At 40.2% G+C, this 22,131-nt stretch overlaps 2 protein-coding genes across 2 annotated transcripts in view; both read left to right on the forward strand.

Moving 5' to 3' along the window:
• Positions 1–22,131, forward strand: part of LOC108515307 (phospholipid-transporting ATPase IB) — a 128,159-nt gene that overhangs the window by 44,403 nt on the left and 61,625 nt on the right. The window contains exons 3-6 of the mRNA XM_017852053.1: positions 17,171–17,270; positions 17,736–17,834; positions 19,196–19,241; positions 20,217–20,257. Of these exons, the coding sequence (XP_017707542.1) occupies positions 17,171–17,270; positions 17,736–17,834; positions 19,196–19,241; positions 20,217–20,257 (286 nt within the window). The remainder of the gene's footprint in view (positions 1–17,170; positions 17,271–17,735; positions 17,835–19,195; positions 19,242–20,216; positions 20,258–22,131) is intronic.
• Positions 7,335–17,139, forward strand: LOC108515272 (inorganic pyrophosphatase 2, mitochondrial-like). Its single transcript, XM_017851998.1, has 2 exons — positions 7,335–7,926; positions 17,125–17,139. Exons 1-2 carry the CDS (start codon positions 7,360–7,362, stop codon positions 17,137–17,139), a joined length of 582 nt encoding a protein of 193 aa, XP_017707487.1. The 5' UTR covers positions 7,335–7,359.

Here is a 22,131-nt window from a genome sequence, read left to right on the forward strand (position 1 = left end):
TTTTTTTTGCGACGGAGTCTCGCTCTGTCGCCCAGGCTGGAGTGCAGTGGCCAGATCTCAGCTCACTGCAAGCTCCGCCTCCCGGGTTTACGCCATTCTCCCGCCTCAGCCTCCCGAGTAGCTGGGACTACAAGCGCCCGCCACCTCGCCCGGCTAGTTTTTTATATTTTTTAGTAGAGACGGGGTTTCACCGGGTTAGCCAGGATGGTCTCGATCTCCTGACCTTGTGATCCGCCCGTCTCGGCCTCCCAAAGTGCTGGGATTACAGGCTTGAGCCACCGCGCCCGGCCGAAATTGAGTCTCTTAATAGCAACACAGACCACTAAAGTGACACTTTAGATTTCTATACCCAGCCAAGCTATCAAGACACTCAAATCTCTGCCCTACCTAATATGTGATTGTGATAGTTAAGTTTCTGTGTCAACTCGACAGGGCTATGGGGTGCCCAGGCATCCGGTTGAACATTATTCTGAGTGTCTGCGAGGGCATTTCTGGATGAGGTTAGCATCTGCATCAGTAGAGTGAGGAAAGCAGGTGGCCTCCCTAGTGCGGGTGGCCCCATCAAACAGTTGAAGTCCTGACCAGAACAACCCTCTGCCAAGTAAGAGGGAGCTCCTCCTGCCCGACACCCTTCAAACTGGCACATTAGCTTTTCCCGCCCTCAGAGCTACTGAAACAATGGTTCTTCCTGAGTTTCCAACCCGCCGGCCTTTGGACTGGAACCATACCATTGGCTCTCTTGCCCATTCCTGCTGCTGGTGTTGGGGTTTGCCAGACTCCATAGTTGTGTGAGCCAATCCCTTATCATAAATCTCTATATGTCTCCTAGTGGCTCTGTTTCTCTGACATAATGACACTCTTATTAAACTGAATTATTATTTTAAAAATGGATTGACGTATCTTCTGAGAAACCATTTGTGAAGGTAGAGCCCGTTCTTCCTGCCTCGCAGGCCAGGGCCCTTCCTTAGGCGGCAGCCCCTCTTGTGGGCGGGCTTCTCTCTCACTGCAGCTCAGACTCAGAAGGCGTCTTGGAGGCACGTTCAACTTCTCTGGCAAAAGCAGAAAGAAGTCTATTTTAGAAAAAAGACAACCCCACATCTTAGCTAATGATTCCATTCCTAGTTGTGTGTGTGTGTGTTTTAAACTGACTGCATATTTTTACATTCCTTTCTAGTGTGGTAGGGGTGTCCTTGTAGGCAGAAGTGGTGAATGTGTTTCCATTTTACAATTGTCAGTCTGAAGCTAGACAGCCTTTAGATCGGGTCTTTACTGCTGTTAGAATCGTGCACATACAGACTGACTGAACTCATGTCTCTACGTTAGATTTCAGTTAGACACCTTCATGAATGGGTCCACTTTATGAAAATGTGAGCTGTACACTTTGGTTTTGTGCACTTTGCAATATATGCATGATAATCATAAAAATGTCAGTTAGAATAAAGTTTGACAATTATGTGAGAAATCCAGAAAGATAGAATAATATAGCTCGCCCCAGATTTTTAACTCTACAACATGAAGGCCTGATAGATATAGCTTTCTACCCAGACCTAAATGAAACATTTGTGCTTTCCATACTGGAGATCTCTGTGTACCAGCCATCTCAGCTCCGGATGTTCTCCCAGCTTCACCACTTCAGTGTAGATTTCCATCCAGATCATGTTTGATGTTTTAGTTCCTGAACCCTGTCTCCTTGGGAATTGTCCTTTCTGACAAGGTGTGTCCTCCCTGAGAACCAGTGCCCCCTTGACTGAGGGCAGAGGCGTTTGGGACCTGAACAGGATGGGTTTAGGCCCTTGCATTTGGATAACTCGATCTCAGAGTGGCTGCTCCACCTTACTTGGTTTGTAGCATGCCAACACTTGGGACAGCCTTAACCCTTTCCTTGTAGTAGGGTTTATTTTCCTCTGTTTGGAAAGAATATGCTGAATTCTGAATGAGAGGCCAAATGTGGTATCATTAAATGCAATATGTTTTAGTGTTAGAGTTTGACATACTGATCTGTTGTTTCTTCTGGGGCAGTGGCTGCATGGAGCCTGAATTGTGAGGATTCCTGTACTTGTTGAGGTATTTTTTATAACAATAGTTGTTGTTTCTTTTAATTGAAAATGGAGAAGAATCTCATTTAGAATGATCCTTCCCTTGCAGTGCAAAATTAAATAAATCTCACAACTCATTTTTTTTGTTTTTATACCATAAAGTTCACATTTTTTCTTTCTGTTTTTTTTTTTTTTGTTTGTTTTGTTTTTTTGAGATAGAGTCTCACTCTCTCACCTAGGCTGCAGTGCAGCAGAGCAATCTTGGCTCACTGCAACCTCCGCCTTCTGGGTTCAAGCGATTCTCCTGCCTCAGCCTTCCAGGTAGCTGGGATTACAGGTGCCCGCCACCACGCTCGGCTAATTTATTTATTTTTAATAGAGACAGGGTTTCACCATGTTGGTCAGGCTGGCCTCGAACTCCTGACCTCAAGCAATACACCCACCTCGCTCTCCCAAAGTGCTGGGATTACAGGCATGAGTCACTGTGCCTGGCCACATTTTTTTTTTTTTTATAAAGCACCTGGGCATGCTGACTTTGGCAGCACGTAGACTACAATTGGAATGATACAGAGAAGACTAGGATGGTCCCTGCACAAGGATGACACACAAATTCATGAAGTGTTCTATATTTTTAAAGTTAAAAAAAATCACTTGGGTAAAACTTGCTTTTCAATAATGTCACATTTCATGATATTAGCCATAAATATCCGACATCTTGCATTTGGAATTGGTTATCTAAGAGTTGTTCTCACTAGAAGATCTGCCTGGCAGCATGCTCAGTGGTCAAAATGTTATCTTCTTCTCAGCTCGTGTTTCCATGCAGGTGTCGAGATAAAGTGTTTCATGTCGATAGTTATTTATTGAATAATGCACTAAGTAATAGAACAGATTTGGAAATCTGATAGGAGCAGGGCAGTCACACTGTTTAATAGGAATTGTAGGTAGACTCTAATTTATGAACTTACCTTCAAAGGTGTATTATAAGTTGATTGGTCAGTGGTCAACTTCCATTTCACTTGTTGGATGTGTTTTGTCACATATAGTCTGAAAGAGCCTATGTGAGCCACAATAAAGGATTATATAGAGTTATAGCACTAATACCTCTCCTGGTCCAATTACTGCATTCTGGGAACAGGCTATAAGATAAAGCAGTGTCTGACACCCATTTTTCCTGCCGTAGACTAAGAATTAGGAACATGTTGAAAATAGAAATGGCAGTGTTTTAAAATGAACTGATTGACCTTTTGTTTGTGACTGGTAAGATTTCACTAGTTCAGCATTAGTAAAATGAAGTGAAAATTTCCTGTAAGGTGCTCATATGTTACCGTTGACAGGCTCTGTTTATCAGTGGGAATTCTTGTATTCAAGGTTATTTCCCGAATACAGTTTGGGAGGGATGGTTGGCAAAGCCTAAGGAATTGATGCCAGACGTGGAAGGCCGTGGGCTTTGCCATCCATTGGAATGTCCTCCGGGGTGGCTCCCAGGTATGCGGTGATGTCCATCAAGAAAAGCGTCAGCGGGCCACTGAGGAGGGCCTTTGCATGTCAGCGGGCCACTGAGGAGGGTCTTTGCATGTGAGCGGGCCACTGAGGAGGGTCTTTGCATGTCAGCGGGCCACTGAGGAAGGCCCTTTTGCATGTCAGGGCGGGCCACTGAGGGGAGGGTCTTTGCATTGCGTGTTGCTCTCATTCTTTCTCTTGATTGGCTGAATGCACTGCTAAGGAATCAGTGAATTGAACGGCTTAATGTTTAGTGTTATCATCTTGTCCTCAACTTCCAGTCATCTAGAACTCCTTGCTGAGTGACTATTTGGGAGGAGGAAGGTGAGTGATATCGTATCGGGAGCCTGCTAGGATGGAAGGCTTCCAGAACATGGTCATGGAATGCTGGCCCCGTTCGCAAAGTCAGCTTCTGGTGGGGAGGCTTAAAGGCTCCTTTATTCTTTCAGTAAATACTGAAGGCTTACTGTATATTGGGAAGATGTAAGAAATGTGTTTTTCCATGGAATGAAGAGAATAAGGCAATTGTTTTTGGCTGTCTTTACACCTGAACTTGGATTTACTGTTTCAATTTTGGTGATGAGTGTTAAGCTTTCGCTTACTTTCTGTGTTTCTGGAGGCTTGCTTGAAAGGGAAGTTACACTTTGAGCAGCTACTGAACTTTGCCTCTTTTGGATCGGTCTCTGGAGAACAGCTGTCAACTTCAATTTTTCTCGGAGCTGGAAAATCAGACTCTGGCATTGTCTGTGGATTCTTGCTTTCTGCCACATTCTGGAGGTCAGACTCCTATGGTGCCTTGTGATTTGTGAGGTTCAGGTAGACCCAGACCCATATTTTGCCAGACCCTATTTTCTAATGGAATGTTTCCCATATGTGCCTAATTATGAGTTATGGAGAGGAGCATGTCCGACATACGTGTAACAAGATCCACCCCGTGAGTCAGTCGGCCTCCTCAGAAGAGGGTTTGCGGATGGATATTATTATCAGGTTTTGTCCTCTCCTGGGAAGCCTCTAGATCTTTCCATCTCCAGAAAGGAAAAAGGCCAATGTGTCAACAAGAGTGACAAGGCCAATGTGTTGGCCCTTTGTCACATCCATTGCAGTTCTCTCCATACTTCTCCACCTCCATTTGCCCAAATTGGGCTCTTTACTGTCCCTCCTACAAGGGGAGCAATGGGACCTCTCCCACCTTGGCGTTTCTGTACTTGCTGTCCCCTCCCTCTGCAGAGCTCTTCCCCTGTGTGTCCATGATACTTGCTCCTGCTCCTTCACCTCCTTTAGGGCCTAGTTCACAGGTCACCTTTTCAGTGAAACTTCCCCTCGCCACTCTTTTGAAAATAATCCCTTGCTCCCAGCCCCAGCCATTGTACCCTTCTGTATCCTCCTTCCCTGATGTGTTTTCTTCTGCAGTATTCATCACCATCTGTGCTGGTTTGTGTTCTATTTATCTTTTTAAAAAAATCTCTTTTCTCTTCTAGAGTGCAATTTCCTTGAGGGTGTGCGTTTTTGACCACCTGGTTCCCTTCAGTATCTCCAGGGCCTGGCACACTGCCCTAGTGCATAATTAGGACTGAGGAAGTATCTATTGCACATGATGAATGGATGGATGGATGGATGGATGGATGGATGAATTTTTCATAAAGCCCTGCCATCTTCATGTCACCCAGTTTCAGGAAACACTGGTCTCATGTTTAGAGGGAGTCGGAGTGAATAATAGAGAGATGTTCCTGTTTGCTCCTGGCCACTTATCTCCAGCATCCAAGCTCTGAGGTCTTGGGTTTCCATGCAGCTAGAGCCCCTCCTTGCTGTGACTAGCCAGGAGGGCAGCGATGCTGACACATGCATTTCATCCCACGAGTGGGAATGTCTTTAGGGGAGGGGTGGCTTATTTACTTGGGTGAATAAACTATCCTGTTGGGAAGTTCTGTCATTCACCCATTTACTCCTGGAGATGTTTTTCCCCTGGCAGAGTGAATGGTAAGACATCTCCCATCTTATTACATTTTTAAAAAATTGCTACATAATAGTTGTATTGACACATATTTTAAAAGTACATGTGATAATTTGATACATTCATATAATGTGTAAAGATCAAATCAAGTTGATTGGGATATCCAGTGCCTTAAATATTTATTTCTATGCTAGGAACATTTGAATTATTCTCTTCTAGATATACTGAAGTGTACAACAGATTATTGTAAACTGTAGTCACCCTGCTGATCTTTCAAATACCAGCTCTTATTTTCTCTACCTGACTGTGTGTTTGTACCCATTAATCAACCTCTCTTCATCTCTTCCTCCGTGCTACCCCTCCTGGCCTCTGGTCACCCCCAGTGTGCCCTCTGTCTTCATGATATCCACTTTTCTAGCTCTCACATGTGAGTGAGAACATGTGATATTTGTCTTTTTATGCCTGGCTTATTTCACTTAACATAATGACCTCTGGTTCCATTTACGTTGCTGCAAATGACAGGATCTCATTCATTTTTTGTGGCTGAATAGTACTCCATTGTGTATATATGCCAGATTTTCTTCATCCATTCATCTACTGATGGCCACTTAGGTTGATTCTGTATTTTGGCTATTGTAAATATTCTGAATAGTGCTGCAATAAATATGACAGTGCAGATATCTCTTTGATATATTGATTTTCTTTCTTTTGGATCTATAGCCAGCAGTGAAATTACTGGATTATATGGCAGTCCTACTTTTAGTTTTTAGTTTAGTTTGTTTGTTTGTTTGAGATGGAGTCTTGCTCTGTCTCCCAGGCTGGAGTGCAGTGGCATGATCTCGGCTAACTGCAAGCTCTGCCTCTCGGGTTCCACGCCATTCTCCTGCCTCAGCCTCCCGAGTAGGTGGGACTACAGGCGCCCGCCACCACACCCGGCTAATTTTTTGTATTTTTTTTTTTTTTTAGTAGAGATGGGGTTTTACCATGTTAGCCAGGATGGTCTTGATCTCCTGACCTCGTGATCCGCCCGCCTCGGCCTCCCAAAGTGTTTGAATTACAGGCATGAGCCACTGCTCCCAGCCCTATTTTTAGTTTTTTGAGGAACCTCTGTGCTGTTTCCTATACTGGCTGTACTCATTTACTTTCCCACCATCAGTGTACAAGGGTTCCGCTTTTCACATATCCTTGCCAGCATTCAATCTTTCCTGTCTTTTTTATAATAGTCATTTACACTGTAGTGAGATGATATCTCATTATAGTTATGATTTGCATTATTCTGATGATTAGTGATGTTGAGCATTTTCCTGTTGGCCATTTGTGTGTCTCTTTTGAGAAATGTCTATTCAGATCTTTTATGCATTTTTAAACCATATTATTTTATTTATTTATTTATTTAGTTTGAGCTCCGTATTATATTCTGGTTATATTCTCCTTATTTATCCCTTGTCAGATGGATAGCTTATAAGTATTTTCTCCCATTCTGTGGGTTGTCTCTTTGTTGATTGTTTTCTTCATTCTGCAGAAGGTTTTTAGCTTGATGTAACCTTATTTGTCTATTCTTGCTTTGGTTGCCTATGCTTTTGAGGTCTTATACAAAAAAATCTTTGTCTAGACCAATATCCTGGAGTATTTACCCCATGTTTTATTTTAGTAATTTCCAGTTTCAGGTCTTAGATTTGAGCCTTTAATCTATTTTGATTTGATTTTTGTATGATGAGAGATAGGGGTCTAGATTCATTCTTTGATATATAATTACCAGTTTTCCCAGCATCATTTGTTGAAGAAACTGCCCTTTCCCCACTGTATGTTCTTCGCACCTTTGTTAAAATGAGTTGACTATAGACCAGTGCTGGGATCGGGCTGCGCCGTGTTATGGCCCTGTACCACACCGAGGAGCGCGGCCAGCCCTGCTCACAGAATTATCACCTCTTCTTCAAGAATGTAACTGGTCACTACATTTCCCCCTTTCATGATATTCCTCTGAAGGTGAACTCTAAAGAGGAAAATGGCATTCCTACGAAGAAAGCACGAAATGATGAATACGAGACTCTGTTTAATATGATTGTAGAAATACCTCGGTGGACAAATGCTAAAATGGAGATTGCCACCAAAGAGCCACTGAATCCCATTAAACAATGTGTAAAGGATGGAAAACTACGCTATGTGGCGAATATCTTCCCTTACAAGGCTTATATATGGAATTATGGTACCCTCCCTCAGACTTGGGAAGATCCCCATGAAAAAGATAAGAGCACGAACTGCTTTGGAGATAATGATCCTATTGATGTTTGTGTAACAGGCTCAAAGATTCTTTCTTGTGGAGAAGTTTTTCATGTGAAGATCCTCGGAATCTTGGCTCTTATTGATGAAGGTGAAACAGATTGGAAATTAATTGCTATCAATGTGAATGATCCCGAAGCCTCAAAGTTTCATGAGGGGGTCTCACTATGTTGCCCAGAATGGTCTCGAATTCCTAGGCTCAAGCAATTCTCCCACCTCAGCCTCCCAAGTAGCTGGGATTAGGGGCATGCCATGGCACCTAGCTCCAGGCTGAATTTGACAACAGATATTTTTAGCAACGTTTTATTGAATTCTTTCAGAACATTCAAATTAACTTCATAAAGACAAAAACTTTTTTGTATTCATAAATTCACTGGTGTATGTAATATTTAATTACCTCTCATAATTATAATAAAAGATACACTTAGCATAAATGGTTTGGGAATAAACACACCTGATGCTTTGTAAAGCTAAAACTTAACTGATGGAAACAAAAGTGTGGGCTTCATTCTAGAATACTCTGCCAGAGGCAGCATACATAATATGTGAACATTAATCAGAATGTTCTACAGAAGTAGAATCTTTACTAATCAGTCCAGTAAGTTGATCAAGTAGAGTTCGATTAAAAGAGCTTAATTTGTAATCAAAATTAGAAACAAATAGATTTAGCTTGATTACATATAGAGCTTTTCCAGATTATCCTAACTTTATTGGATTAGTTCATCTTTAAAATTCATACAAAATTAATTCCACAAGTGGGAATAAATGACTACTAGAGAATTGCCACTTTTCTTAAAATAACAAAGATTGTAAAAAATGTATCTAATCAAAGATGTCCTACAAACAGATAGTGTTGATGGTTGCACAAAATTGTAGACATACTTAATGTAACTGAATTATACACTTAAAATGCTTAACATGGCAAATTTTATGTTACGGATATTTTATCACAATAAAAGAAAACTGAAAAAAATGAGTTGACTATAAATGCATGACTTTATATCTGGGTTCTCTCTAGTTCTCTTTTTTTAAGAGATGGGGTCTCACTATGTTACTGGTCTCAAACTCCAGGTTTTGAGTGATTCTCCCACCTTGGCCTCCCAATGGCTTCTCTATTCTGTTGCATTGGTCTATATGACTATTTTTATGCCAGTACTGTGCTGATTTGGTTACTATACTTTTGTAGTATGTTTTGAAATCAGGTAGTGAAGTCAGCGTTGTTTTTTGCTCAGGATTGCTTTGGCTATTCAAGATTTGTGGTTCCATATAAAGTTTAGGATTTTTTTTTCTGTTTCTGTGAAGAATATCATTGATATTTTGATAGGGATTATATTGAATCTGTAATTTGCTTTGGGTGGTGTTGTCACTTGAATAATATTAATTCTAATCCATGAGCATGGAATATCTTTCCATTCTTTGGTGTCCTCTTCAATTTATTTCATCAGTGTATTAATAGTTTTTCTTATATAAATCTTTCACTTCTCTGGGGAAATTGATTCCTAGGTATTTTATGTTCTTTGTAGTTATTGTAAATGAGATTGTTTTCCTGATTTCTTTTTCAGATTGTTTGCTATTGGCATATAGAAATGCTACTGATTTTTTTATGTTGATTTTGTATCCTGCAACTTGCAATCATGTCCTCTGTGAACAAGGCTAATCTGACTTTTTCCTTTCCAGTTTGGATGCCCTTTTTTTTCTTTCTCTTGCCTACTTTCTCTGGCCAGGACTTCCAATACCATGTTTAGTAACAGCGGTGAAAGTAGGCATCCTTATCATGTTCCAGATCTTACAGGAAAGGCTTTCAGTTTTTCCCGATTCAGTATGATGTTGGTTGGGGGTTTGTCATGTATGGCCATTATTATTTTGAAGTATGTTCCTTCTGTATCTAGTTTGTTGAGGATTTTTATCTTAAAGAGATGTTGGATTTTATCATATACTTTTTTCAACATCTACTAAAATGATCACATGGTTTTTGTTCTTGGTTCTGTTAAAGTCATATATCACATTTATAGATTTGTATATGTCAAACCATCCTTGCATCCCTGAGAGGAAATTCACTTGATCATGGCAAATGATTTTTTTAATATGTTGGTGAATTCATTTTGCTAGTATTTGGTTAAGAATTTTTGCATCTACTGGCTGGGCGTGGTGGCTCATGCCTGTAATCCCAGCACTTTGGGAGGCCAAGGTGGGTGAATCACTTGAGGTCAGGAGTTCAAGACCAGCCTGGCCAACATGGTAAAACCCCATCTCTACTGAAAATACAAAAGATAGCCAGGCGTGGTGGCACATGCCTGTAATCCCAGTTACTCTGGAGGCTGAGGCAGAAGACGAGCTTGAACCCAGGAGGCGCAGATTGTGGTGAGCCAAGATCACACCACTGCCCTCCAGCCTGGGCAACAGGGCTAGACTCTGTCACAAAANGCGTGGTGGCTCATGCCTGTAATCCCAGCACTTTGGGAGGCCAAGGTGGGTGAATCACTTGAGGTCAGGAGTTCAAGACCAGCCTGGCCAACATGGTAAAACCCCATCTCTACTGAAAATACAAAAAGATAGCCAGGCGTGGTGGCACATGCCTGTAATCCCAGTTACTCTGGAGGCTGAGGCAGAAGACGAGCTTGAACCCAGGAGGCGCAGATTGTGGTGAGCCAAGATCACACCACTGCCCTCCAGCCTGGGCAACAGGGCTAGACTCTGTCACAAAAAAAAAAAAAAGAATTTTTTCATATATGTTCATCAGTGATATTGGCCTATAGTTTTCTTGCCTGGTTTTAGTATCAGGGTAGTGCTGGCCTCATAGAATGAGTTTGGAAGTATTCCATGGTCTTCAATTTTTTTTCAAGGCTTTAGGAGAATTTATTTGTTTACGAATTTTTTGAGTCAGGGTTTCACTCTCGTTACCCAGGCTGGAGTACAATGCTGCAATCTTGGCTCACTGCAGCCTTAACTTCTGGGGGCTTAGATCCTCCCACCTCAGCAACCTCCTGAGTAACTGAGACTTCAGGCACACACCACCTTGCCTGGCTAGATATTAGTCCTTCTTTAAATGTTTCATAGAAATCAGCAGTGAAACCATCTGGTCGTGGACTTTTCTTTAATGGCAGACTTCTTCTTATGGCTTTGATTTAGTTACTTGTTATTGATTGGTTGAAGTTTTCTGTCTCTTTGTGGTTCAGTCTTGGTAGGTTTTATGTACCAGAGAATTTATCCATTTCTTCTTGGTTTCCAATTTGTTGGAGCATAATTGTTCATAATAGTCTCTAATGAATGTTTTGTATTTCTGTGGTCTCAGTTTTTATGTTGCCTTTTTCATTTCTGGTTTTATTTGAGTGTTCTCTTTTCTTCTTAGTCCAGCTAAGGATTTGTCAATTTTGCTTATCTTTTCAAAATTCGAGTTTTGTTTCATTGATCTTTTGTACTTTTTTTAATCTCAATTTTATTTATTTCTGCTCTTACGTTTACTATTTCTTTTCTTCTACTAATTTTGGGTTTGGTTTGTTCTTGTTTTTCTAATCTCTTAAGGTGCTCTTAAGTCTTTCTACTTTTTTGATGTAGGTGTTTATTGCTATAAAATTCCCTCTTACCATTGCTTTTGCTGTATCCCATAGATTTTGATATGTTATATTTCCACTTCCATTTGTTTCAAGAAATTTAAAATTCTCCTTCTTAATTTCTTCATTGACCTCAGTTGTTGAGGAACATGTTATTTAATTTCCATGTGTTTATGAAGTTTCCAGGGTTCCTATTATTATTGATTTCTAGTTTATTTCATTGTGGTCGGGAAAAAATAGTTGGTATGATTTCTACTTTTTTGAATGTGCTGGGACTTGATTTATGGCCTAAGATACAGTCTTTTCTAAAGAATGTTCTGTATACCAATGAAAAGAAAATGTATTCTGCAGCAGCTGGGTGAAATATTCTGTAAATGTGAGTTAGTCTTGTTTTGTCTAGTATACAATTTAATTCCGGTGTTCCTTTGCTGATTTTCTGTCTAGATGATCTGTTCATTACTGACAGCGGGAAGCTGAGGTCCCCTTCTACTATTGTATTGTGGTCTATCTCTTGCTTTAGATATATTAATGTCTGCTTTATATTTTTGGGTGCTCTGCTGTTGAGTGCATAGATATTTATAATTGCCTTTATCATTATATAATGATCTTCTTTGTCTTTGACTTGTAGTCTGTTTTGTCTAGTATAAGAATAGGTAATCCTACTATCTTTTGGTTTTCACTTGCATGGAATATCTTTTTCCATCTCTTTCATTCTATGTGTGTCTGTATAGGTGATACTGGCTTCTTGTAGGTAGCATATAGCTGAGTCTTGTTTCTTTATCCATTCAGCTATATATATCTTTTAATTAGAGCATTAAGTTCATTTACATGGAGTGTTATCATTGATAAGTAAGGACTTACTACTGCCATTTTTCTGCTTGTTTTCTCATTGTTTGGTAACCAGCTTCCCCCCTTCCTTCCTTCCTTCCTTCCTTCCTTCCTTCCTTCCTTCCTTCCTTCCTTCCTTCAATCCTTCTTTTCTTTTTTCCATCTTCCTTTGTGGTTAAGTGATTTTCTCAGGTAATATGTTTTAATTTGTTGCTTTTATTTTAGTGTGTCTATTATAGGTTTTGCATTGTGTCATCACAAGGCTTGCAAAACATCTTGTAGATATAACAAGTTATTTTAAAGAGATAACTTATCTTAGATCACAGAAAGGAATAGAAACAATAAACTAAAAAAACCTCTGTGTTTTAACTCCATCTCCCCTACATAATGATTTTTTTGTTACCTCAATTTGGATATATTTATACTGCCTATTTCTTTCTTTTTTTTTTTTTTTTTGAGACGGAGTCTGGCTCTGTCGCGGAGGCTGGAGTGCAGTGGCCGGATCTCAGCTCACTGCAAGCTCCGCCTCCCGGGTTTACGCCATTCTCCCGCCTCAGCCTCCCGAATAGCTGGGACTACAGGCGCCCGCCACCTCGCCCAGCTAGATTTTTGTGTTTTTTTCAGTAGAGACGGGGTTTCACCGTGTTAGCCAGGATGGTCTTGATCTCCTGACCTCGTGATCCGCCCATCTCGGCCTCCCAAAGTGCTGGGATTACAGGCTTGAGCCACCGCACCCGGCCCTATTTCTTATATATTTATACTGCAGGTTGCTGTATGTGTTTTTGTTTTTTATAGATTTGTCTTTTGGGCTTCATACTAGAGTTATGAGTGGATTGCACACCACAATTACAGTATTGGAGTATTCTGGGTATGTCTATATGCTTAACTTTACTAGTGGGTTTTATACCTTCAAATGTTTTCTATTTTTTTTTTCCAAATTGAAGAACCTCCTTTAGTATTTCTTATAAGATGGGTCTGGTGATGGTAAATTCTCTCAGCTTTTGTTTCTCTGGGAAAGCCTTTATTTTTCCTTCATAGGTGAAGGGCAGCTTTGCTGGATACAGTATTCTTGGATGGAAATTTTTTTCTTTTAGCACTTTGAAAATTTTGTTCCACTCCCTTCTGGCCTGTTTGGTTTCCATTGATAAGTCTGTTGCCATATGAATTGGAGATTCTTTATACGTTATTTACTTCTTTTCTTTTGCTGCTTTTGGGATCTTCTTTGTCCTTGATCTTTGAGAATGTGATTATTACATGCCTTGGGGAAGTCTTATTTGGGTCAGATCTGTTTGTTATTCTCTGACATTCCTGTACCTGGATGTTTATTTCTTTCTCAAGTTTTGGAAAGTTTTCTGTTATTCTTTTGAATACGCTTTCTACTCCTTGCTCTTATTTAACTCCCTCTTGAACACCAGTGATTCTTAGACTTTGTCTTTTGAGGTAATTTTCTTTATCTTGTTGACAATCTTTGTTCTTTTTTATTCTTTTTTCTTCTCTGTGTATTTTCCAATTGCCTGTTTTTGAGCTCATTTATTCTTACTTTTGCTTGATTCATTCTCCTACTGACAGCCTCTAATGAGTTTTTCAGTTCCTCAAATATATTTCTCAGTTTGAAGATTTCTGTTTTTTTTTTTTTTATTATTTCAGTCTCTTCATGAAATTTCTCTGATAAATTCTTGAGTTGCTTTTTTGTGTTATTTTGAAAATCACTGAGTTTCCTTAAAACTGCTATTTTGAATTCTTGTTCAGAGAGCTCACATATCACCATCTTGTTAGAGTTAGTCACTGGTTCTTGCTTCATTTGTTTGGGGAAGTCATGGTTCCCTGTTTGCTGCTGTCACGTATGAATGTATGTCTATGTGTTTGCACTGGAGAATTAGTTATTTCAGTCTTCTCTGTCTGGCTTCTTTTGTTTTTTATGGGATATATTTGCTTAGAGATTCGTTGTAATTTACCTGTTGAATTTCTTTCTTTTCCCATTAGGTCACTGCCTCCTTTTCAGCATTAGATAGTTCCTTAAGCCCAGGTTTGTCTCCGCTCTAATAAAGAATTGGAGCACTGCCCATCCCAAAAGGGGATAGTGCCAAAGGGGATATCCTAGCACTGTGGTGAGGTTAAGTAGCAATTTGTGCTCAGGGGACCTGTGGGATGAACCTCCTACAGCATGGTGTTGTTAAACAGACACTCCGATTTGGTATCTCCTTTGGCCAACTTATCAAGTAAAGTTTCCAGAGTTGGGGATAGTAGTCCTGCCTCCCCACTTTGTCTCTGGCTGTCCCCAGGGATATTTTTTCCTTCAGGCATTCCTCATGCTTCCTGTGAGTTGAGGTAGGAGCGAGTGTCCTGCCAGGGAACTCAAGATGATGGGGAAGCTGCTTATCACCTTGATTTTCCTTTTTTCCAGTGTTAAACTGAGGGTCAGGGGGAGATTTTCCACATGCTTGGTGCCAGCAGATTGGGGAAAGGGGTGTCTTGGCTATGGATGTCCCATTCTCTTACCGTTTGCTTGGAGCTTTTTTACTTCTCTGTGGCACTGAGAACTGTCTCATTCTCATATTTTCATTCTGGGATATTTGTGGTGATAATCTAAGTGCTGTAAATTTGGTTTTTGTTTTCTGTGCGGGGAATGAAGCCAGCCAGCTTGCTTCCAAGCCACCATTTTGGAACCAGAAACCTCATTGTATTATACCTTACAGTGCTCTGCTGAATTAAATTCAAATAGGAAATTTGAACAAATTTACCTCCTCAGCAACTATCCTAAATCCCTGCTACTCAAAGTGTGGTCATTGTACCAGCAGCATTGAACTCACTTGGGAACTTGTTAAAAATGTGGAATCTCAGGACCACCCCAGACCTACTGAATCAGAATCTGCATTTTAACAAGCTGCCCTGGACACTGGTATGTACCTTCATATTCAAGAAGCACTGTCCTGCAATATTCTGGTAGACTCATTTTGACAGGTGCTGCCTTTAGCTGTTCATAGTGTTATATCTTTAATTCTGTAACCCAACGGCTAATGGCTGTCTATTTTGGCAATTATTTTAATGCCACACAATAACCTTTTCTTGGTTGAATGTTAGTTCTCTGAATTATTGGTCATGCTGACTCTGTCTCAGGATGCAAGCATTTGGGCTCATTTTTCAAGTTCTAGTAGAGTCAAAGTTAGTATACATTTCCCTCTCCACTTCTACCCTCTTATATTTCATTTCTTCCCACAAGCTGGATTCCTTTTCACCTCAACTCTCCATCTTCATGCTTCTCAGGGACATGTAGGTCCCTAAGCACAGTCAGCATTTTGTTCAAGTGGAAAATGTTCGTATGTCGTTGGGGTCATGTGCCAACTGTGTGCATGTGTATCTGGTTTATACAGATGGAATCTCAGGTTCAAATGTTATAATCAAGTTGTTTTGCAAGATAGTTTCTACACTTATTTCACAGTATGTGAACTTTCTTTTTGTTTTTTGCTGACAAATGTTGATTGTGTTATTTCAGTGGTCGGGATTGCTGTAGAGGTATGCGTGATATTCCATTTGATTTTGTCCTCTAAGCCATAGGTAAGAATTAACTTTGTATTGTGAGCCATCACATACATGAGTTTGGTGTATTTTCCCTACTTTTTAATGAGCTTAATGTCAGCTAGTCGATTCTGTCTGGCAAAATTTCACAGTGACATCCTGTTATACCACAGGGCCACGTAAACAAAGAGGAGATCCATGTCAGCAAATTTCTAGCTAATTCAGGGATAGTCTTTCAAGTTTCATATTGTTTAAGTTTTGACTCTTTAAAAAGTGGTCTTCATATAACATCACATACGTCTTTAGCACCTTAGGTAGAAGGTGCTGAAAATGATTTTGTCTTTAAGGATAACTCTGATCACTGTGTTGTGAAATACGAGGCCATTGTACCATGGGGCATGATTTTCTCTGAGGCAGTGGCAGATGGGACTATTGGCAGTGGGACTATTTCTTGTTCCATCAAATGACCTCCGGCTGCTATATTTTTGAGTAGTCTGCTTTGGTTTTACTCTGCTGTTCCAGGCTTGGTTGCTGTCCAGTCTCACAGTAGTGTACCTTACCTCTGGTGTATTCTGTCTCCTGAGCCCTTTGCCCTTCTATTGTGGTGCTTCTAACTTGCTGTAAATTAAAAACCTGCTAGATAATTTTGCTAGAATATATTATAATTAAGAATGGGCTCAGAGTGATGTCTTCAGAGGGTGAGCTAGGAATCATATAGGTACTTCTAAGGTGCAAACTTGAATAAAACCTGTGCGCAACCACAGCTGGTTTGGTTCATTTTGCCTTTGGGTTATTTCACTGTTCACTCACTATCTGCTATGTGCTAGGAACATATGGAATCGAAGTAGACATTCTTGTTGTTCCCATAATCTGTTCTGGGGATAGATAAAATGCAAAGCAAAGCATTACACCTATGTGATACAGGTGCAAACGCTGTACTGTGGACTTCCATGAAGAAGAGTCATTATAAATTTGACCAGACTTACCAGAAGACGTAAGATTGGGTGGGAGGAAGGACACTTTAGTCATGGAGAGACAGGTAGGGTGTAAGGGAGAGGATATCCTAGGCAGAAGCAAAAGTGTGAGCAAAGGTGGTCAAATAAAGGGTGTGTGGAAGGAATGGAATTTATTTGGGTGTGACTGAAGCATGAACCACCTGTGGTGGGTACCCAGAGGGAACGTCGAATTGTTATTCACACGCCTGCTGTTCATAGCATGTAGCTCCTAGAAGGTGGGTAGATGGCTCTGCTTATATTGTGTGAAAATTAAAGAAGCACACGTATGTCTTCCAACGTGGAAAAAAAAGACCTCATTGGAAGATTTTCTCATCGGGGTGCCATTTTACAAACTGAAGCTCTTTAGGAGAAGATGCACAGCAATTTCCTTGTTCTGAGTTTTGATACTTTTTTTTAAAACCATTTGTAAAGCTTTCGAAACTTCTTGTCTTGTTCTTGTGTTTTAGAGTTTACGTCTATAACTGATAGTATTATTTTTCTTTGCACTTACAGTACGGCCAAGTACAGCGTGTTGACATTTCTACCTCGATTCTTGTATGAGCAGATTAGAAGAGCTGCTAATGCCTTCTTTCTCTTCATTGCCTTATTACAGGTAATGGTTTTTTAACAGTTCCTTGGAATTCGCAACCTTAATTAAATGTAAAATGAGACTTTGCTAAAAGGTTCCTTAACTGCTAAAGTGTTATCATCCTGGAATAGAGTTTGTTTCCCTCCTCCGGTCATTGTTTGATAGAGTGAACAAGCCTGACTTCATCTACAGGGAGACTTCTTTTGGTGTGGCCTTAAGGATGATTGCAGTGACTGAAGGAGGCATTGAGAAGTGGCCTTAGGGCCACACTTTTAAGCCTTTTTCTGTTCCAAACACATAACAAAGGTTGGATAAAATTTTTAAAAATATGTAAAATACATAGCTAGTTTTAAAGTAAGGTCATTATTTTGAGTAACAGAAATGGAACAGAACTGCCAAAGTGTGAACTGTGCGTGACTGCCATAATTTTCTTCTTATGGAGAGGATTTTTATGTGCCAACTTCCTACTTGTGGTCTCTTATCTTCCAGCAAATTCCAGATGTATCTCCAACAGGAAGATATACCACCCTGGTGCCATTGATCATTATTTTAACAATTGCAGGCATCAAAGAGATTGTAGAAGATTTTGTAAGTTTTTGCTTTTGGATAATGAAATCATTGTATGCAGTAGATCATAACTTATGTGTTGCCTCGGTGATGTATTTAAGGCAGAAAATCGGGCTATAGCTGAACCAGCCTTTTTAGATGCCTGATGATATTTTTTGGGGGAGGGGATGTGTACTCGGAGTGTCCTAAATACCTGTACAGTGACACTAAACAGTTCCAACTTTGTTTTCAAATATTAGGTCTCTGGAGCCCCATTGATTTTTATCACTGATGTTCCTTATAGCCTGCTTTAGAGCTTACTAATTTGGGCAGCAAATGAAGGATTGCTGTGCTGTCTAGGATGGCAGCACTGTCTCGCTCTGCCTGAGGCAACTTTACAAGAATCTTCTCCCCTCACAATCATCCTAGTGTAGCTCCAAGTTCATTGGCTACAACAACTATGTTCCTTTTCTCTCTCTTTCTTACTCTCTCTCCCCCTATATATTTGTGTGTGTGTGTCTATGTATATATACACACACACACAATATATATATATATATATATATATATATGTTTGTATGTGCTGTCTCTCTGTCTCTGGATCTTCCTCTCCTCCCTTACACACACATATATACACCTTGCTTTCACAAACATATATGCATCTTTCTGGGAATAGGTACGTAAATAAATAGGTACGTAAATGAATATTTAAAAAAATAGGTATGTAAATAAATATAATACAGGTTAAGCATCCCTAAATCCAAAAACCCCAAATCTGAAATGCTTCAAAATCCAGAACTTTTTGCATGCCGACATGATGCCACAAGTGGAAAACTCCACACCTGACCTCATGTGATGGTTGCACAAAATTATTATAAACACTGTATGAAGGCTATGTGTATAAAGTGAATATGAAACATAAATCAGTTTCATGTTGAGACTTGGGTCCCATCCCGGAGATACTACCTCATTGGGTATATGCAAATACTCCAAGATCTGAAACAATCTGAAACATGAAACGCTTTGGGTCCCGAGCATGTCAGATAAGGGATCCTCAACCTGTACACATTGAAGCAACGTTACTTTATCAATAAAATGAAGTTGGCTGTTTGTTGCTGGGTTTGTCATACTGAATAATCATTTCAGTCTGATCTAAAGCAAGGAGTGAAAAGTTTTGTACTTCCAAGTGCCAGAACCACAATAAAATAACTGAAACTAGAGGAGAGCACTTCTAAACTTAGGGAGTGCTGATAGATCACAAAATTGTCGAATTGGATTTTACAGCATGAGCATTGTTGGCAGTTAGTTTCCTTGTCCCCTGTAATTTCCTGATTGTTCTGTTTGCTATTTCAATTATTCATGTGGAAGTTTTGTTAGAACTATTTTCTCTCTTTCTGTAACAGAAGCGACACAAGGCAGACAATGCAGTTAACAAAAAGAAAACCATAGGTAAGATCCCAGGCTGAATCACTTTTTCCACTGGAAAACTTAAGAATAAGGCCTGCATTTAAGGAATTTTAAATAAGTAGTGAATGGTATTGAGATAAATTGGGAAGATGATCTATAAAATACTTCAAAGAAACAGTAAAATAACAAACAAATTGAACATGATTTTAGTCCTAATAATTAAGATTTGAACAGCATTTGTGTATTTTAGAATGTTAGAAAAGGTTGTAATTTTCAGGAACTAGACAGTTTTATGTCCATAAAAGTCTAAGCATTCACGTCCTTCATTTATAATCTCTCCTTACTTCCATCTTCTACTTCTTATTGTTTTATTTCTACAACATCAATTTTTTGTTTGTTTGTTTAATTTTTTGAGACAGGGTCTCACTCCTGTTCCCCAGGCTGAAGTGCAGTGCCGTGATCATGGTACCCTGTAGCTTTGACCTCCCAGGCTCAGGTGATCTTCCCACCTCAGCCTCCTGAGTAGCTGGGACTATAGGCATGCACCACCACCCCCGACTAATTTTTGTATTTTTGGTAGAGATGAGTTTCACCATGTTGCCCAGGCTAGTCTCAAACATCTTGGCTCAACCTATCTGCCTGCCTTGTCTTCCCAAAGTGTTAGGATTACAGGTATGAGCCACCGTGCCCAGCTGTTTAGTTTTTTTTTAAATTGTGGAACAACAGGCCTTTTTTTTTTCTTCTGGGCTGAAAATAACTAGATTTAACTTACATACATAAACATTGATGTGTATGCATTATAATGTATATATATTACAGAGGTAATATATATACACTGGTGTAATATATATACACTGGTGTTCCATTTTGAGTGGGGGTGCTGATGTTATGCCATCATGGCTAAAGATAGGGTATGTTAGAATTAATAAATGGAATTCTAAAAGAAGGCTTTTGGATTTTAGGAAACTGATTCGATTTATTACCAGTATTAACCAATATTTTATTTCTCTTTTTCAGTGTTAAGAAATGGTATGTGGCATACCATTATGTGGAAAGAGGTAAAAACTAATTTTAAAGATGTACCAGTACTTTTGGTTTGAAGACGTGTAATGAATGGCTGGTCTTGATTGCAGTATAAAGTTTGTATTAAGACATGGTAGAGTTTTCCGTGAGGTCTGCTGAGACCTGAGTCATATTTACTCTGTCCCCTGCCCCTTCTAGTAAGGGCCCAATGTGTCACTTCAAGCTATGAACTTCATTGCTCCTGACTGACATTTCTGAAATCTCTAAGTATTTTCTAGTTTCTAAATCCAATTTGAGAAACATTTTCCCTGGTCCTCTGTTGTCTTAATCTAAGTCAAAGTTTATTTTTGTTTTTAGCATTTGTGATTCTCACTTCTAACATTTTTGGGTGGAAAGGTCATTAACTACAGAATGGTGGAATGGGGGTAAGAAACCACCCCGTTTCCGTTCTAGCACAGTGGTTAGCTGCTCTTAATAATAGCAAGGAAAGCTTTGCCTCCACGTCCCCGGATGTATGAGGTTTAGAGGCTTGAAGAATGGTGTGGTTTTTTGGTTGTTTATGGTGATGAGTAGAAAATTTAGAAGAAATCTGCCATACCATCTGGGTATTTTATATCTGATAAAATGAGTGTTTTAGCTGGACCTTCTTAATGGACACAGGATGTGTTGGGGGATGACTCTCATAGCCGATGAACATGATTTCGAAAGAAAACGACGTTTTAGAAAGGTAACTTGAAATAGTGTTTCTTGCTAAACATTTAGTAAACAATGTTTTTAAATGCCTCTTACAGTCTTTTATATCTGAAAAATGCCCGTGATATGATAACTGCAGCATTTGCTTTAGTTTTCGTTTTACTTTACTTTGTTTTAGGAGAATTCCCCCACCCTTTAAAGAAATTTCTCCTTTATAAAAGGGTTTTGCAGTAACACCTTCACCTTTGCAGCAGTCTTGAAGTCCTGTGTTGCAAATGTTCATCAGCCTCACGTTTGGAAAGGTCGTGGTTCTTTGTCAGGAGGTTGGGAATTCTTGACACACGGTGGGAGAAACGCTCCCAATGCTAAAGGGATTCAGGGGTTCTCCCAGGACTGGGAAATTGCCCCTCTATTTCTCTAGGGTCCTTCTTGTTACTCCCTCCCCAGAAAGGTATCAGTATCAGCTAGAGTGAAGAATGATTTGGATTCTGAGGGCCTGACATTACTTGAAACAGCAGAAAATGGAGTGATGGTCTCTGATTGATGGTCCAGGAGCTGACGGCTTTGCAGACTCCTGAAACTCATGACTGTTCCCAATGTTCATTTGGGAGCAAAACAACAATAACAAAGAAACGCCGGTTATATATTGTACCACATGCATTTTTATTTCCATTTAAAATGTATATACTTGTTGTATTTCAGTGGACTCCTGGCATGTGTTAGAGATTGCACTAGGTATGGGAAGAATGAAGCACAGCACTTCCCTTAAGGAGTTTCAAACTTCAGTGGGCTTCCCAGTCACCGTCCGCAGGGCTGCTAGCACCCAGATGGCTGGGCCCCACTCCCAGGCTATCGGATTCACTGGGTCTCGGGTGGGGCCCTAGAATTTGCACATTTAAACAAATTATTAGTTGAGGCTGAAGCCAATGGTTTAGGGAGCACACTCAAGAACCATCGGTGTCCTGGGAGAGAGAGGCAACTAACCTAATGCAGGGCAGTTGTTGAGCTCTGTGTAGGAGAAAGCGTCCACCTTGGGAACAGCTGGGAGGGGCCACCTATCTAGATGCAGTGGTTCAGATCAGGAAAGTCTGCCCTCCAGAGACGCTCTAGTGCCTCTTGAAGGGTGAATCGGGGGTAACTAGCTGCGGAACTGTGAGTAGTTCAGTGTGAGGATGAGAATACAGGAGAGGGCAGAGATGTCAGGCAAGGGGGAGCT

Source organism: Rhinopithecus bieti, unplaced genomic scaffold (genome assembly GCF_001698545.2).
Source record: "Rhinopithecus bieti isolate Rb0 unplaced genomic scaffold, ASM169854v2 scaffold_2247, whole genome shotgun sequence".
In the NCBI taxonomy this organism is placed as follows: domain Eukaryota; kingdom Metazoa; phylum Chordata; class Mammalia; order Primates; family Cercopithecidae; genus Rhinopithecus; species Rhinopithecus bieti.

Bases quoted from the DNA above. Each gene is read 5' to 3' on its own strand.
- LOC108515272 (XM_017851998.1), top strand. From the start codon at position 7,360: ATGGCCCTGTACCACACCGAGGAGCGCGGCCAGCCCTGCTCACAGAAT.